The 18,835-nt window shown below is 45.7% G+C and overlaps 1 protein-coding gene across 5 annotated transcripts in view; it reads right to left on the minus strand.

Annotated features, from left to right (window-relative positions):
- Positions 1 to 8,352: 8,352 nt before the first annotated feature.
- Positions 8,353 to 18,835, minus strand: part of VANGL2 (VANGL planar cell polarity protein 2) — a 28,116-nt gene continuing 17,633 nt past the window's right edge. For all 5 annotated transcript variants that reach the window (XM_024239509.2, XM_054527001.1, XM_063727124.1 and 2 more), the window contains exons 4-8: positions 17,449 to 18,056; positions 16,498 to 16,634; positions 15,858 to 15,993; positions 12,768 to 12,999; positions 8,353 to 11,933 (exon numbers count right to left, since the gene is read on the minus strand). In XM_024239509.2, the coding sequence (XP_024095277.1) occupies positions 11,673 to 11,933; positions 12,768 to 12,999; positions 15,858 to 15,993; positions 16,498 to 16,634; positions 17,449 to 18,056 (1,374 nt within the window). In that variant the 3' untranslated portion in view covers positions 8,353 to 11,672. The remainder of the gene's footprint in view (positions 11,934 to 12,767; positions 13,000 to 15,857; positions 15,994 to 16,497; positions 16,635 to 17,448; positions 18,057 to 18,835) is intronic.

Consider the following 18,835-nt stretch of genomic DNA (forward strand, 5'->3'; position numbering starts at 1 on the left):
GATGCTGCCCTCAGAAAGAACCATGGCAGCTGAGAAACAGCAAGTACCAGGTATGGGTTCTGTGGTATAAACATGAGGGGCTCCACAAAGTTCCTCTTCTCTTTAGTGTCAAGCAATTATGTGTACATATACACGGGGTACATTAGATGCTCCAATTCTTCTCCCTCTCTTTGATTTTATTATTAAAACAAAAGATTCTTTTGTAACTTTTATTTCAGTTGCCATCACTGAGTCTTAGTAAAATAACAGTCCCTTAGTTGTTCAGAAATTCATTTTTATTTTTAGTTATATGGCTATGTAATAGTTGTATGTATTTATAGAGCACATATGATGTTTTGATACAGACATATAGTATGTAATGATCAAATCAGGGTAATTGGGGTATCCATCATCTCAAGCATTTATTTATCATTTCTTTGTGTTAGGAACATTACAATTCCACTATTTTAGTTATTTTTAAATATACAACAAACTGTTGTTAACTACAGTCACCTTATTGTGCTACCAAATACTACAACTTATTCATTCTATTTAACTGTATTGTTATATCCATTAACCACTCCCTGTTTATCCCCCTGTACCTACTATTCTCCCCAGCTTCTGGTAAACATCATTCTAGTCTCTCTCTCCATGACTTCAATTTTTTTTGGCTCCCATATGTGAATGAGTACATGCGATATTTGTCTTTTTGTGCCTGGCTTATTTTACTTAATATAATGTCCTCCAGTTCCATCCATATTGTTGCAAATAACAGAATTCCATTGTATATATGTACCACATTTCCTTTATGCATTCCTCCATTGATGGACATTTAGGTTGCTTCCATATCTTGGCTATGGTAAATAGTACTGCCATAAACATGGGAGTGCAGATATCTCTTCGATATACTGATTTCCTTTCTTTGGGCGTACACCCAGCAGTGGGATTGTTGGATCATATAGTAGTTCTGTTTTTAGTTATTTGAGGAACCTCCATACTGTTCTCCATAGTGGCTGTACTAATTGACATTCCCACCAACAGTGTACAAGCATTCCCCTTGCTGTACATCCTTGCTAGCCTTCTCAAGAAATCTTTTGACAACTTCCAAGGTCCAATTATTTTGACACTCAATTTTTAGACAGAAATTTCTTGGATAGAGTTTGGTTATTGAAGAGAATGAGGAAGCTCTTCCTAGTCAAAAAGATGTTGTGCCCCATCCTTTAGTTCAAGCAAACCTTTCCTGACAACCTTGGTCAGTTTCCTACTGTAAGATCCCATAGTCCCCTATACTTCATCACTACATTCATCACCTTTGAAATTAAGTGATTACTATCTGAGAACAAAGACTATGTCTGTGTTATTCATTGCCATGCCACCAATACCTAGCATAGCTCCTGGCACATAGAAGGTGCTCAACAAATATTGGTTAAATGACAGAATGAGTGAAAAACAGTAAACACAGATAAGAAAGCTTCCAGCAACATTTAACTACAAGATCGTTAAGATCTTGAAGTTTGTACAGTGACCACCACTTGGGCAAAGAAACTTGAGGAGATATTTCTAAATTATTGATATATGATGCCACCTACAATTATTGAAATATGGTGTTACTTTTGTGAAAGGAAAATAAATCTTGGGGCCCCAAAATCACTAAGCTAAATGGAAAAGTCAAGCGAGGAACTGCTTAGGGCAAACCTGCCTCCCATTCTATTCAGTCACCCCTCTTCTCACTGAGATAAATGCATACCTGACTGCCTCCTTTGGAGAGGCTAATCAAAAATTCAACAGAATGCAACCATTTGTCTCTTCTCTACCTATGACCTGGAAGCCCCCCTCCTCACTTCGAGTTGCCCCACCTTTGCTTCAAGTTGTCCTGCCTTTTCCAGACCAAACCAATGTTCATCTTACATATGATGATTAATGTCTCATCTCTCCCTAAAATGTATAAAATCAAACTGTATTCTGACCACCTTGGGCACATGTCATCAGGACCTCCTAAGGCTGTGTCATGGGTGTGTGTCCTCAACCTTGGAAAAATAAAGTTTCTAAATTAACTGAGACCTGTCTCAGATATTCAAGGTTCACACTTTCATTCTATACCCATAGCAATTAATGCAAATATTGAAGTACATTAAGTCACCTTATCTGAAACTATGTAAATATGGTAAAACTCATGAGTTTCCTCTGTTCTATTGGTCATTGATATGGTTTGGCTGAGTCCCCACCCAAATCTCATTTTAAGTTGTTGTTCCCATAATCCTCATGTGTCATGGGAGGGACCAGATGGAGATAATTGAATCGTGGGGGTGGTTACCCTCATGCTGTTCTCATGAGAGTGAGTTCTCACAAGATCTGATGGTTTGATAAGGGGCTGCCCCCTTCAGTTGGCACTCACTTCTCTCACCTGCCGCCATGTAAGACATGCTGTTTTGCCTTCTGCCATGATTGTAAGTTTCCTGAGGCTTCCCTAGTCATGAGGAACTATGAGTCAATTAAACCTCTTTTCTTTATAAATTACCCAGTCTTGAGTATATCTTCATAGCAGCATGAAAACAGACTAATAAAGTAAATTGGTACCACAGAGAGTGGGGTACTGCTATAAGGATATCCAATTATGTGGAAGTGACTTTGGAACTGGGTAACAGGCAGATGTTAAAACAGTTTGGAGGGCTCAGAAGAAGACAGGAAACTTTGCAACTTCCTAGAGACTTGGAGGGCTCAGAAGACAGGAAAATGTGGGAAAGGTTGGAAGTTCCTAGAGGCTTGTTGAATGGCTTTGACCAAAATGCTGATAGTGATATGGACAATGAAGTCCAGGCTGAGGTGGTCTCAAATGGAGAAGAGGAACTTGTTAAGAACTGAAGTGAATGTCACTCTTGCAATGCAAAGAGACTGGCAGCATTTTGGCTCTCATTCTCTCTCCTGCCACAAAGTGAAGAAGGATGTGTTTGCTTCCCCTTCCACCAGAATTGCAAGTTTCCTGAGGCCTCCCCAGCCATGAGAAACTGAGTCAATTAAACCAGTTTTGGGTATTTCTTCATAGCAGCATGAGAATGGACTAATACAGTCATGCTGGCAAAAAATTTCTAGCCAAAGATAATTTATATTAGAAACTGCTCCTTTAATTTCTGTGGCCTTTAGTGATAAGATCTGATTTGGGCCCTTTTTTGTGTCATTATTAATGTCTCATGGATCAGTTAAGTTGCCTGCTGAACTGCTTTTGTATAAACTCCACACGTAAGGCCTATCTCACAACGTATCATTTAAGATTCTCATAAAATCACAATTTGATACAGGTGGTACAATTTTATAGTATGAGCAACAATGACCTTACCAAACTATTTATTACATTCATAAAATTTAGACCTCTTAACAATTTTGATCTCTTGCATCAATTATCTTAGAGTTAAGTAAGGCGTGTTTAGGACCCTCAAATTGTCAGGGGTATATTAAGCTTCTTTTAGGGCCTTGCTACTCAAAATAAGGTCTGTAGAACATCATCAGCAGCACCTGGTGCTTTATATTGTGTTGCCCCAGAATGCATATGTTGAAGCCTAAACCCCAATTTGATGTTATTTGGAAATGCGGCCTTTGGGAGGTAATTAGATTTAGATGAGGTTATGAAACTAGGGCCCTCGTGATGGAATTAGTGCCCTTATAAGAAGAGACATAAGAAACCTGGCTCTGTCACTCTCTCTCTCTCTCTCTCTCTCTTTCTCTCTGCCATGTGAGGGCACAGCAAGAAGGCAGCATCCTATAAGCCAAGAAGAGATCCCTCATCAGATCCCAACCATGATTGCCAGCCCAATCTTGGACTTCCAGCCTCAAGAATTATGAGGAATAAATTTCTGGATTTTAAGCCACCCAGTCAGTCTATGGTATTTTGTTACAGCAGCCTGAGCTGACTAAGACACCCGGGCACCTGTTTGAAATGAAGAAACTCAGACTCTACCCCAGACCTGTATTTCACGTAATCCTCAAGTGATTTGTACACTTGCTATAGGCGCCATTAAAGTTTGAAAAACTCTATTTTGGGGACCTATTTCAAGAGAGAGTAAAAACCCAATGAACATTTCAATTCCAGGAAAAAGGTTGCCCAGGGTCGAATTCTTCAACATGCTCCAAATCAGAAGTACACAATCTCGTACCAGTGACTGAAAATGAATTCTACAAGGTCAGCTTTCCCTGCTGATACAGTTTGGATCTGCTTTCACTTTAACTGGATTCCATCTTTGAGGCCAGAGGTACTGTGTTAAGATATAAGTAAACTGACAAAAGACAAGAAGTCCTTCAACAAGTGTTCTTTATTACAGTAAAAACCATACCAGCCCCCCACCCTAAAATCACACATTCGTATGTCAAAGAGAACTAACATTAACAGGAACTTGAAAGGAGTGAAAATCTTCACTAAGTTAAATCACATGTTTCCTGACTCATTTAAGTCCCCTCATGCAAATTTCTGGTTGTCACAGTATTATTGATGGACCAACAGAGTTTCAGCTTCCTCTTCAGTGGTCTTTAACAGATTTCCAAGCTCCATAGTGACACTGTTAAGGGATTGAGGGGAAACAGCACACACCTGCATTTTTTTCCCCTGAATCACAAGTACCTATAATACTATCACTTTTTTTACTAGAGCAGTGTCTAGAACTAGGTAAAGTTGTGCTTGATGTCTTCTTAGTCAGGTTTTTTTAAAATAGAGTTTGTTTGTAATTTATTTATTTATTTATTTATTTATTTTTGAGATGGAGTCTTTCTCTGTTGCCCAGGCTGGAGTGCAGTGGCACAATCTCAGCTCACTGCAGCCTCCACCTCCCGAGTTCAAACGATTCTCATGCCTTGACCTTCCGAGTTGCTGGAATTACAGGCACATTCTACCAAAATAATTTTTGTATTTATAGTAGAGACGGGGGGCGGGGGGGGTGAGTTTCACCATGTTGGCCAGGCTGGTCTCGAACTCCTGACCTCAAATGTAAATAGCCTTTTTAGAGTAGTTTTAGTTTCACGTGAAAATTGAGTGGAAGGTACAGGGATTTTTTATACATGCCCTGCCCCCACACTTGCATGGACTCTCCCATTATCTACATCCCCCACCAGAGTGGTACATTTGTTCCAATTAATCACTCAAAGCTTATAACTTACATTAAGCTTCACTACTGGTACTGTATATCCTATGGGTTTGGAAAAATTTATAATGCCAAGTATCCATATTTATAGCATATACACAGTAGTTCCACTGCCCTAAAAATCCTAAAACCACATACTTTTAACCACATACTTACCCTAAGTGGAGCAGCAGCATGACCTAATTGTGCCCAAAAGCAAGAAGGGACAAGACACAACTGAAGATCTCATACTCCTAATTTTTTTCTTTTTCTTTTTTCTTTTCTTTTCTTTTCTTTTTTTCTTTTTTTTGAGACAGAGTTTCACTCTTGTCACCCAGGCTGGAGTGCAATGGCCCAATCTCGGCTCACCACAACCTCTGCCTCCCGGGTTCAAGTGATTCTCCTGCCTCAGCCTCCCGAGTAGCTGAGATTACAGGCATGTGCCACCACGCCCAGCTAATTTTTGTATTATTACTAAAGACGTGGTCTTACCATCTTGGCCAGGCCAGTCTTGAACTCCTGACCTCAGGTGATCCACCCGCCTCAGCCTCCCAAAGTGCTGTGATTATAAACATGAGCCACTGCGCCCAGCCATACTCCTAACTTTTATAACCTTATAACCAAAGTCATTCCCCTTACAGGATATCAGAGTACAGATGGCTATTTTTGAGAAGTGACATCAAAATAGTTTACATATCAGGCTCAATACCCTCACACACTGTTGGCTTCAGTCTGCCTTTTACAGATAGTATTTACCACCTCTAGGAAAATAGTGTACTTCTTCGGGTTGCCTACAACATATGACAAAATAAAATTTCCCAACTTATCTAGCGAAAGTCCCATGAGCTCCAAGGGGAGGGGGCCAATGTTTTATTTATCTTTGTATCACAATGTCTACCACACAGTAAGTGTGCCCCCAAAACTTGCTGAGATGAAATGAGAGAAGCCAATGCCTTGGCCAGGTTTCCCAACCCTAAACCAGTACCTTCTCCCACTATTCTACATACTTAAATGTGGCATTCACTGTTATGAGCAGGTAGGATGTCATGTCTGCCCTGCCCTTTGTACCAAGGGAAATGGACCCCATTCTCAGCCTGAAAAGAAACTGGGGAGCTGGACAGGGATGACTATTCTCCAAGATTTACTATGTAGGTGGTCCTTTATTATCTCTCTAGCATCTTCTATGACCACGTGTACACTAATGCTGCAGTGGTTTTCCAAAGGCTGAGTTTCCCCTACCCCAGCCTTCCCGGCAATTGGAAGAGCATTACTATCACATGCTTAAAGTAACAAAAAAGCCAAGGGTTACCTTAAGCAAGCTGACTTTCAGTCTGTAGAAGCCATTAAACTATCCCAAACAAACAAAAAAAAAGTTAACAAAAAAAATTAAAATTAAAAAATAAAAAACTCATAACAAATCACTGAGACCTCGGTCTAAAGATCTTTATGTCTCCTCATCCAGAGCCCCAGCCCCAGGTCTCCCTCTCGGCTGTATTTCAAAGGCAAAGGCTAAAAAACAAAAATCACACATGGGCAGCATATGTAATCACATATAATCACATATAATGTCATGAAGTCCCAGGCATGACCCTGACAATCCACCAAGCTGGGTTCCTAACTTCAGTGCTATGTGAAGTACTTCCATGGAAAACACATCCTTTCAAACAAAAGTTACAAATACCCTTTGCTGCCTGACAAATGGTCACGATTATCCCTTTTGCTTGCAGCAAACCTCTAGAGAAAATATGATCTTATCAATCAAATACTGAGGTCTGGCTTTAAATCTATGAATTCCTGGGGCCAGCATTACAAGAGGAGGTCCCTGAGGTTAACTAGCCTCCTCAAGGGTCCACCAAGGTTAGCTCAGCGACGGCAGGACCATATCCAGTATCTTTACCAGAGAAAGTACTTTAGTATCAGGCTGGGAACATCATAGGCACTAAATAAAGAATAAACTTAAAAGGTGTTTACTATACTTGGCTGTTGAGAACAAGAATAATTTCAGAGGCATGCTAAGGTAGAAATTTGGTCACAATGTAAGTCACAAGGTGACTCTGAAATGAACTGAAAACAGCAAGTGAAACTATTCTACAAACCTAGTTACAGAAAGAACAGAGCCGTGAGAATGAGGATGCAGTTTCAAGGGAAGTATTTTTGTTTGTTTTCACATGAGAAAGACTGGAGTGCAATTTTAAAGGGAGAAGCAAGTATATGATCCCTTTCATGAGCCCCTATTGTATTGTTAGTTGTTAAGTTCATTATTCACGCAATAATTTTTTATTGAGCACCAACTATATGTGAGGAACTAGTTTCAATTCTAGGAATACTTAGATGCACAAAATGTAATCTCAAGGTGAGTGTGTTCCCCCATCTTGAGTCTTAAACAAACTTCCTAGATTTCTTGAAGGAAACTCCCCGAGCTCCTTGGAATCCAGCCAGGGTTTGTCTACACTCTGCCTGAGAACACGCCATGAAGCCTTGCACTAGGGTCACCCGGCCTGTCACCCCTGTAAACTGGGTCATCCTCCAGGATGGAGCCTCTCTTGCCTTTGCATCCCCAGAGCCTGGCAGAGTATGAGGCAGGGGAGAGGAGGAGGAAATCTAGTGAATAGGCCACCTCCATACAGAAATGCTTGTTTTTAACCTTAGTAGGCTGTTTACATGCTAAGCATCTTGCCCAAAGTCACAGAGAAGGTCAGGTCCAGGTAAGACTGGGAGAAGGGACCCAATCTCTTGAGGATGATTTTAGTACCTGATTATATGCATTACAGTGACAACAGAGCAATGAACTCTCTACATATTTAGAACTAAGATATATACTACAGAAATTTGTCTCAATGAATTGTGATGGGCTGTCACCATTGACTGAAATCTCAACTACCCCCTGAAATTCCTATGGCACTTTATGTTTTAGAAAGACGTTTTAGAAACCCACTCCTGCCCTAGAGGCCATACAGACACGAGCTTGCTCAGGAGGGTGGACCCAGGAAGTAATCTTTCTTTCTCTATCCTGACAACTACACCAGGAAGTGGTTAAGTCCTCACATTCTTGTTTCTCTCTCTTTAGAATCAGGATTCGGAATAAGCAATTTCCTTTTTCATTTTCTCATTTCTCTCCAACACACCCTGGAGGCCTGCAGAGCAATGATGAGCTCACACTGCCCCCTCCTGCCCATTCCCTCCCTAACAAGGAGTATATATTCATTATTCCCCGGCCCTCGTTTGCTCCCATTCCTGTAAAGAAAGAAAAGCAACAGAATGCCCCCACAAAAGTCAAATGTCTTTATTTTATATAAAAAAAATTTGTACAGTTTTAGTTCCTATGTTTAAGAAAAAAACCCTAAAATTATCGTAATGTTTAGATCCACTGCAAACTGTAGAAACAAGCTTTTTATATATTAAAAAAAATTTACATTTTACAATTTTCTACATGCATGCACAAGGTCTCAGCTCTGTAACCCCCCCAAAAAAAGAAAAAAAAAATCTAGATCCAACAGTGGAAAATTCTACATTTACAATCTCACTTGGAAGGGACTCAAAAAGCCCTCTTCCTTTTGCGCACAGAAGAACAAATCACAACAATCACACACCAGGACTGAATCCATCAGCAGATACTGCCCTGTGGGAAGGGCAGAGGAAGGAGAAGACAGACAGACACTGACAGACACCACAGAGGAACAGGGGAGTTCGCCTGGGACCAATGGAGGAGAAGAGAAGTACGAACCCTGGGAAAAAGATGTGTCAGATGAGAAAGTTCCGGAGAGTCCGATGTCTCATCACAGGTGTTACATCAGGGTTTGCCATTGGAATACTGAGTGGAGATGGGAAAGAGAAAAGTTAAGGGCTGAAATGGGAGAGGAATGGGAAGAAAAGGTGAGAGACAAGAGGGAAATAAACCAGAAAAACCAAAGAGAGCACAAAGACCAGTTTAGGAGAAAGGACCAATGGGGACAGTGGCAGAGTGGCGAGGTAGGTGAAGGACTGAGGCACAGCATCCTGGTGTGGAGGGAGGAAAGGCAAGCATTCCGAGGTGGTGAAAAGGAAGGCCTGCTAGGCACGGTGGGGATGAACGAGGATGCCATGAGTCACACAAAAGACAGTGCTGGCGAGGCCCAGCCACAGCAGCCCTATGCTGTCAAGGGGGTAAGAGGTGGGCACACCCCCACAGCAGGAGAATGAGCAGATCCAGCGCATGATGAGACAGACACAGTGGGGAAACTGCTCAGAGGGACTGAGTCAGCTGCACACCCCACAGCAGTTCACAGCATGGAGACAACTTCCCACAGAGGAGAAGCAGAGGACAAACACATGGCCATATGTCTGACAATTCATCCTGACATTTTAAAAAAACAATAGTAATAATAATAATAATAATAATAATAATAATAATAATAATGAAAGAAGACAAAGATACCACAGTTCTGAAGCAAAAGACCAAAATGCTACCATTCTCAGGCACAGCCCTTAGTGCTTAGAGAGTTGTAGGAAAAAATTCTTTTTTTTTTAGGAAAGGAGAATGAAAAAAAATCACAGTGATTAAAAACATGGCAGGATCTTAAAAGAAACACTCCCCAGCCCCTAACCTAGGGCAGCAACTAAGATCCCAAATCCTTTCCCTCTCCCCCACCCCAACCTGCTCCTCAGACCACACCACACTCCATCCTGCATAAAGGCAATGACCCCAGTCACCATCCAGGCCCTGTTTTCCAGGATAGTGAGGTATTTATGTGACTCAGAAGGGACTCCTCTGACACAAAGTTTTTGAAGAGAAGAAAAGAGAGAGACCCCCAGAACAGGATGTATTTCATACAGGCCTATCTCGTAACCCTGGCCCCAGGCAAGGCCCTGCCTAAGTGAGCTCCACAACCCACCCCTTTGGGGACAAGGTAAGCACTGGCCAATGAGCCCCTCTCTAGCATGTGGTGGGTGAACAAGTGAACTTTTGCAGAAAGGACAGCAGGAGAAACCCCGATCACTAGGCTCCATCATTCCCAGGGCTGGCGCTACACAGAGGGGGAGCCTCCCAGGTGAGACCCTGGGGATCTTATCCCAGGAGATGTGCTCTGCAAGGTAAGTACCAACGAGTCTTTCAGGGAAGAAAAGGGCCTACAAAAGGACACTGTGAGTTACTCAGAGGAATGGCCTAATCATTGCAGCCATCAGAAAGGTCCTCCATGTGGATCCCGGCTGGATGTATATGGGTACTTCCTAATTCTATTCTCCTTGGCAAAAATGTCTGAGTCAAAGGCTCAGATTTATATTGAAAATATTTATTAGAGGGCCAGCAAATTTTGCTCAAAATGAGATCTAAATTATCAAGAATTTGGATTTGGTGCAAAGACTATGGAAGCTAAAATGGGGTGAGGGGTGAAGTACCTACAAAAGGCAGTAATCCTTGTCCCTCAACTCAATACAGACGGAGCCCAGAGCTCAGAGAATCAGGCAGGGAGAAAAGGGGTGGAGACCCTGGAAGGCCAAGGAAACGAGACCCCTGAGGCAAAGAACTGGACTTAAGGCAGGGGATGAGGAGGAGCTGCCAGCTCTTCCCCAAAAGAGATGAGGCAACAGGTCTCTGGAGTTGAGAGAAGGCAGCAGGACAGGGGTGGCTGGTGACAAAAATAAAAACATTTGTCTAAGACCACAGGGGATGGGTCAGGGTCTGCAAGCCACTAAGTCTGTACAGGAGTCTACATACCATCCTTCACTGGGAAGAGCGGGGACGAAAGTGAGGGTAGGGTCAGGGAGCAGGAGTCAGTGATCGGGGTCTCTGCAAAACCTCAGGGATCTATTCAGCCCTCCTCCTCAGGGACTGCCTAGGAAGACACATTGGAAGAAAGGTACCTTCCCCTCAGTCCCTGGAAAAGTGGTCACAGAGGGTTTCCACTTGTTTGCCTATAGTCACGTGACCATACAAACCAAAAACTTTAGGGGGAGATTTCTGGGAAAATGATGGGATCCTTCTTTGCTCTAAATATATGTGGAAGAAAATGCTCCTAGCAAGGAGATTTCTAACTCAGGCTGTGTGGCAGGAGTATCCCTGCCCTAGAACCCAGGGTTTGTTGTGGCTGGGGTGAGGGACAGGAGGGCCAGTTGCTGCCCTGGAGGAGTTTGGCACTGTGGCTCTCCGGAGTCATGTCCATGTGCCCCAGAGAAACCCTGTTGGGCCACTGAAGAGAAATGCTATAAGAACTTGGGTTTGTGAGTCGGGGCTCAGGAGGGGAAAGTACAATCAGCAGGGCCTTGTGCCCTTTCAGGAGAGACTGTAATCTGGGAAAAGACTAGGGAAAGAAAGAGGGAGAGAGGCACTGATTCCTGCAGGGCCTAGAGTAATACAAAAGTTGGTGGCGGGGCGGGGGGTCCTTCCCAGGTACTGTTGACAGCAGGATGGTCTCTCCAGGTGTTCACATGGGGTAAAATAAGGAAAAAGCGAGGAGAGAAGGTGGGGGTACGTTAATTCAAGTAAAAAAAAAAAAAAAAAAGAGGAAGAAGAAGAAGGGTGGCAGGAATGTGGCTGGGCCTGAGAACCAAGCCCCCTCCCACCTCCTCAGGAGCCCCCCAGAGTTTCCCACTCCCCCTGCTGTTGCACAGTCACACTGAGGTCTCAGACTGCAGCCTCATGACAAACTTGTGTGACTTGGGATCCACAAATTCCTCGGAGAGTTTGAAGAATGGGACCTTCTTTGTGCTGACCACCAGGCTGAAGTCCTGGCGTTTTAAGAGGAAAACGATGCCATCCTTGAGGCCATTGGTCACCGGCTCCTCGCTCACCAATGTCCACTGTTTGGCCAGCCAGCGCTCTTTGTGGTACTGGATGGTAGGTCCAGCCGCCAAGTATCGCTCCAAGAAGGCCTGAAGTGGAAAGAAGGGGCTGCATAAGAATCTCTGTCATCTACCCACTGTCCTTCATCCCCTAGGGCATAGTTTCCAGAGACAACAAGGACGTCCCTGAGCTCACTCTATGCATATGAACTAGAACCTCAGAATGTTACAGCAGGAAGGGGCCTGAGATCATCTGCTTCAGACCCTCATTTTATAAGTGAAGAAACCAGAGTGCACAGGGGGATGTGGCTCATCAGGTAGGACTGAACTCGGCTCCCCTGACCCGCATCTGCTGCTCTTCTCCCTGCACCAGGCTGTGACCTGGGCAAGCCCTCCCTCATTCTTCCTTCTTTCCCACACAGCTTGTATGATTTGTGCCAAGCAGGTCTGCACCAGGAGGGAGCCAGAGGTGACAAGGTTAAAGTGCAACATCTTTAGTTACGCGCTCACCAAGGGTGGCTCAGGGAAAGCAATTCTAGGAAGGTGGCAATAGAGTTGAAGGTGGGCAATGGCTCAAAATGACACAAAGCCAAGACCAGCTAGTGGAGGTGAAGAGGGTAATGGAGGTGAAAGTGGGTCTTTGGATCTGGTAATTCCAGAGCCCTCATAGAGATGAGAACTAAGTCTCAGCCATCCCCAAAATGGTCCTGAGGACTCCCTTCTCCTCATCTATCTAAAGACTTCACCCCACACAGATAGGGCAGGTGGAATAGGAATGAAAGAGAAGATTATAAAGAGGAGGTGGCGAGGAGAGAGAAATGAGGTGGACAGTGAGGAAAGTAGTGAGAGAATAAGAGAAAACGAAGACGGGAAAGAAGAGATGCTGGGGAAGGAGGAAGGATGCTGGCAGCAGGGCAGGCCTACCTTGGGCGTCATGTCATGCGTGATGCAGAATTCAAGGTGCTGCAGGATGCTCTCCATGGTGTGGTAGGGCTGCTGCTTGGTGGTCCGAAGGTACTTCTGCATGGCACGGGCCATGGATGCAAAGATGGCTTGGGCTGCCTCCCGGGGGTCCATCACCTCCCTGGGGTTCTTCTGCTCCTCTTCCTGCAGCCGCTTAATGTGAGTGAAGGCCTCCTCCACCGCCACTACAAGCCTAGGGGACAGGAGGGGACTGGGCCAGATGCCCACCTCTCTTTCCCCCACCCCACCCCTCTCCCCTAGCTCCAACACTCCAGCAGCCTGAATGAGGTCAGGCCTTTGTGCTCACCCAAAGCAATACAAAGCCAGGGGCAACAGTGCCTTTCTCAAGGGGAACAGTAAACGGCCACAGAGTTCAGTGGGCCCAGCCCAGGGACTCAGAGGGCAAACCTAGTGTCAAACCCAGAGAGACAACTAGGAACTGTGCTATAGGAAAGACAAAGCATTCCATCAAACTTTAAGGAAAACCTTCTTAAATGAGACCCCCAAATCGTACTTCATTGGGTCAACAATTAATAGATATGATTACATCAAAATGACAGATTTCTATTCAACCATGATAGCATGGGCAACATTAACTGACATCTGATGGAGCTGGGGAAAATATACACATCGAAAACCAACAAGGGATTCATATCTAGAACATGCAAAGAATTTGCTACAATTTCTATCAAGAAGAAAAAGACAGGAAACCTAGAGAAAAAAGGGCAAAGGAGGTGAACAGAAAATTCACAAGAGGATTGAAAGGCTAAAAGATATACGAAGTAGTTACTAGCTAGCAATTAGAGAGATGCAAATGAAAATGTTAGTAAAATATTACTTTTCCATCAAAATGGAAAAAAGAAAGAAGGTAACTATAAAACAAATATTGGATAGGATGTTGGGAGTATTCCACGAACTACTGTGCAGCAAAAAGATGCAACAAACTAGATGTACAGACAACTTGGATGAATCTCAAAAACGCAGTGTTAAGGAGGAAGCAGGAAAAAAAAATCCATTTACATTAAAAGCATATAGATGGCCAGGTGTGGTGGCTCATGCCTGTAATCCCAGCACTTTGGGAGGGTGAGACAGGTGGATCACCTGAGGTCAGGAGTTCGAGACCAGCTTGGCCAACATGGCAAAACCCCATCTCTACTAAAAATACAAAAATTAGCTGGGCATGGTGGCGTGCATCTGTAATCCTAGCTACTGGGGAGGCTGAGGCAGGAGAATTACTTGAACCCAGGAGACGGAGGTTGCAGTGAGCCGAGATCACGCCACTGCACTCCAGCCTGGGGGACACAGCAAGACTCCATCTCAAAAAAAAAAAAAAGCATACGGACACACACACCAACACCAACAAAGATCACTACACTAACACTAACTTTGCACAAGGATACATATAGCTTTTAAGGAAGTCAGACACACTCAACAGGATGCCTAAAATGTGGGGCTGGAGTGAAAGTGGAAACTGGAGGAAAAGAAGAAACAGAATAAAGAACCATGAAAAACTCTATAATGACAATATGTTAGAAGCTGAAAAGAGCAATTAATGCAATTATCTGCACTTCAAGTCCAAAAACCAAAATAAAAGCCCCCTGGCCTAAGAGCAGGACCAGCCTGAAGTGACAGGACAAAGAAAGAAAGTGAGGCTTTCTATGCAGAACCCAGGAACCTGGGAACTTGAGCCATTTCAGATGGGACTCTGGGTATATAGGTGTGGATCTGTGTATGTCTATCATTTCTTTCTTTATTCTCTTGCTTCCCCTACATTTCCCAGTAAATTCCCTTTGAAAAGATCCTTTTATCTCAGGTAAACAAAGGAAAAAGTTTGCTCCTGGTTAAAAGCAAGGCAATGGGGAAATGAAAGAGTCCTCTATGTGCCAAAAATGGTGGTGGCAGTACAGGAGATTGGATGACCCTGGTCAGGGCAGAAGGTAAAGGGTTAGGGACATCACTGGTTTCCTTCCCATGAGGGCCATTTCCAAGACAATTAGAGATAGGTTGGAATGCCACAGAAATGGAGTTGGTGATCTTTGTTCTACTACAGGGGATGCCAGCCTCATATAGGAACAAGGTAAGGGCTACCTCTTGCCCTTGAATCCTGGGGTTCGTGTGGGAGATGGGGCAGAGGGCAGGTGCGTGGTCAGGTCCTGAGGCACTCTGCTCCTCCCTCAGGGAGCTCCCGACAGACCAAGATGGAACGTGGCAGAGTAGGCACCAAGTAAGATTCTTTAGGGTTGACTAAATTCACTTAATAATATGAATAGGGAAAGGGAGAAGCTAGGATAGCATTTAAGAATTTACCAAAATATAGGCACTAAAACCTCATTTTTTGAAGGCAACAAAAGCACCATCTGGTGAGTCCCCTCAAGATCTACTGGCAGGCAGGCTAGTCTAGCCTGAGTCCATGCTGTTGCAGGTAAAGCTCACATCCCTTTATTGGGTCCCTACCCCACTGTGGCAGGCAGAATTCAAAGATACCCTCCACTTCTATCAGACTCCCATCCCCTCATTAAACAACAATCTTGGTACATTTTGCAGATGTAATTAACGTGCCAAGTCAGTGGCCTTAAAAGAAGACTGTCCTTTAGGGCCTGATCTAATCACATGAGCTCTTTAAAATCAGCGTTATCTCCAGCTGGTAGCAGAGGTCAGAGACCTGTTTCTGCTGGAAAAAAAAGTGCACTACTATCATGTAAACTGCCTATGGGGCTATGTGACAAGGCACTGAATTCTCCCCATAATAATGAGCTTGAAAGAGAAAGCATAGGCTCGGATGAGAGTCCTCTTGATTTCAGCCTGTGAGGCCTGAGCACAGCCTCCAGCCAGCCTGCACCTGACCCATGGAACTGGGAGATAATAAATGTGTGCTGTTTCACAGCTGCTAAGTTTATGGTAATCTGTTAGGGCAGCAACGGAAAACAAGCACACACCCCCAACTCATGTCATCATTGCTCTGTATTTCCAGCAGTCACAGAAGTTCCTTGGTCTTCCTCTCCCCATTCACCCAACAAGCACCTCCTCTCCTCTTCTCCCCCAGGGACCCACCTGGCCCTCCTCTTGCGCACCCTTCGCTCATGCTCAGCCTCCTCATAGTAGTACTCATTGTGACTGTTGTCCCGCCTCCGAGCTGCCGCTGCGATCACAGCCCGAGACTGGCCAGTGGAGTTGTTGGTGCTGTTTTCTGCACAGGAACAGGATACAGGAGATGGTCACATTGGCGTGTGGCCTCTCTTCCCACTCCAGGAGCTCTGGAGACAGCAGCCTGACACGTCCAGAAGAAGCTGTTCCCACCACCCAGCAATACCTCCTAATCCCAACCCTCCTGGCCACCTCTGGGAGAGGCTACAGGAAAGCAACAAGGAAGGCACTGGAAGCGCAGGAGTCCTGCAGGTGTTCCTCCCCAGTGCAGGGGGTTCTGCAGCTCCGAGAGCCGAAGGGCTTAGACCAGGGCTGATGAGAGACACAGAGGAGCCAGATCAGGGGACACGCCATAGCATAAAGGGACAGCAAGTAGGATGAGCAGCTAAGATCAGCCACCTGGAGTCAAGGGAAGTGACTGAATAGAAGCGGCTGGAACATAGGCTAAGGAAACGAAAAAGCAAGGGACAAAGGGCAAGAAAGAGGTGGGAACTTGGAGTCCTGCTTGGGAAGAGACAGGGAAGGGCAGAGGAGCAGGGCTGCTCACCCTCTCCGAGGGAATACACCTTGAAGCCAGACACTTTCTTGGCCAGGACGGACTTGGGCAGGTTGAGGAGGGCAGGGTTGTAGACAGGGAAGTCATGGTAATACTTCTCCAGGATCCACACTGCCACACGCTGGATGCTGTAAGGGAGACGGCAGGAGGGGGCGGGAGAAGGGACAGACAAGGGGCACAGGGGAAGGGACACATTAGGGCAGGTTGGCAGGGCAGGTTGGCAGGGCAGGAGAGGACACAGGACAGGGACAAGCTGCTTCCATGAAGCCTGACTCCAGGCCTGAGGTCTACTTACCAGGCTCCCAAGCCTTTCCCAGGGCTGGGCCTGCCAGTCCCTCCCCGCCATGCCACAGCCCAGCAAAGAAATGGCATTGGGCCTGGGTCCCCAGCCAAAGATCACCTCATCCCCATTCAGCATTCCCCCAAGATTCTCTACAGGACCCAGGACGTGCCACTGATACTCTGTGTGGCCTCGAGGGGTAGCTTGTTTACTGGGAGCTGAAGAACTCTCCTCCTTATCTCTTTCTCTGAGGATCCCTCCTCTGGCCAGGTCACTTCACAGGCCACTCTCTGAGTGCTCCCAAGAAGCTGTGCCTCCCAGAAAGCACTAGAAACGGGATTCCAAAAAGCCCCTGTTTGTGCACCACCCCCATATTTCTTCCCTTTGGTCCATCCCCCTCTAATACTCCCTACCTCTAAATGCCTGTTCATTCCCAACTCATAACTCCCAACTGATCTTGCCCCACGACTGTGTACATGAACCTGCCTATCAAGCAGCAAACATTAGTGAAAACCTACTTGGTGCAAAGTACTCAACTCCCTCCCACACAACCCTCCAAGCCCATCACCTCCAGCCCACCATCATACCCTCCACCCTAGCAGTCACTCCACATCCTCCCTTGCCCTTTCCCTCCCAACCCTTCTCCAGCCGTGAGCTAGTACCTGAGATGGCCAACATTGTAGAAGCGGCTGGCGCCGTCGGTGGAGCGCACGACTTTGAGCGTGAACTGAGGCTGGAGCTGGCGCAGCTCCAGCAGGACCACGGCCAGGTAATGCACGAAAAGAAGGGCGTCCACCAGCGACACGGCGAACTGCACCACGCCCTGGTAGCTGCGCTCCCGAGCATCCAGGATGCGCACGCCATAGAAGAGCCAGTAGGAGACCACGAGCAGGAAAACCAGCACCATAAGCAGGGCACGCAGCACAAAGACGCGGGGCAGCGAGGCCTTGGGCCGGCGGAAGAACAGAGCCCAGCTGCCCAGCAGCAGGATGAGCAGCTTGAAGGCCACGGAGATGAAGAGGCCCTCGCAGGCCGTCCCGCAAGGCTCCAGCTCCTCCCGCCACAGCAGTGGGGGCAGCAGCAGGAAGGCCAGCGGCGTGAGGAAAGAGAGCAGTGCCAGGGTGGCCCCCGCCGCCACACCCAGGTGACGGGAGCAGTCCAGAGGGACACTGTCCTCCATGTCCTTGGCGATGCGCGTGAGGTCATCGTGGGAGATGCTGTGTTCTGAGGTTCCCGTTACTACTGTCGTCGTTTCCCCCCAGTTGTCATCCTACAGGCAGAAGGGGGCCAGCCACACAATAAGGAGGAAAGGATAAGAAGAGGAAGAGGAGGGAAACAGGAGAAAGGGTGAGGGGAGAGGAGACAGAGAAGAACACATGGGAAAGGAGAAGGCAGAAAGAAGAGAGGGTAATCAACAAATACGCAACCATCAAAGTATTTACTGAGCTCCAATGTGTGTCAAAGTCTGGCCTCTGCAGATGGCCAAGTCCAAGACCTGAGCCCTTGGGGAGCTGAACACTGGTCAGTGAGAGAGGAAAAAACCACACATGCAGCAATGACCCTCAGAGCAGACAGCACAGGACAAATGCTGAAGGAGCTGCTCAGGCAGTGACTGGGATCCAAGGGCAAACTCGCCAAGCAAAGCAGGCAGGCTTCCAGAAATGGTGGGACCTGAGCTGATCCTTGGGGGAGGGGAGCTCCCAGGAAGATGTTCCCAATCCCAGATGCACACATTAGAACACTTAGGAAGGTTGGAAAATAATACTAATTATTGGAGAGTGCAATCTGCTTGTGAACCTTTAAAAGAAAAAACAAAAACAAAAAAACTCCCCAGATGATTGTAGTGGTCATCCAAGATTGAGAATCGCTGAACTAAATGATTTCTAAGGGCTGGCTGGCTACTTAAAATGTGATCTGTGGACCAGCAGTGTGGACATCACCTAGGAGCTTGTTAGAAAGGCAGAACCTCAGGCCCACCGCTTGTTTACTGAACCAGAATCTGCATTTTAACAAGATCCACATGAATCACTCAAACATTAACATTAATTC

The sequence above is a fragment of the Pongo abelii genome, chromosome 1, assembly GCF_028885655.2.
Source record: "Pongo abelii isolate AG06213 chromosome 1, NHGRI_mPonAbe1-v2.0_pri, whole genome shotgun sequence".
Lineage (NCBI taxonomy): Eukaryota > Metazoa > Chordata > Mammalia > Primates > Hominidae > Pongo > Pongo abelii.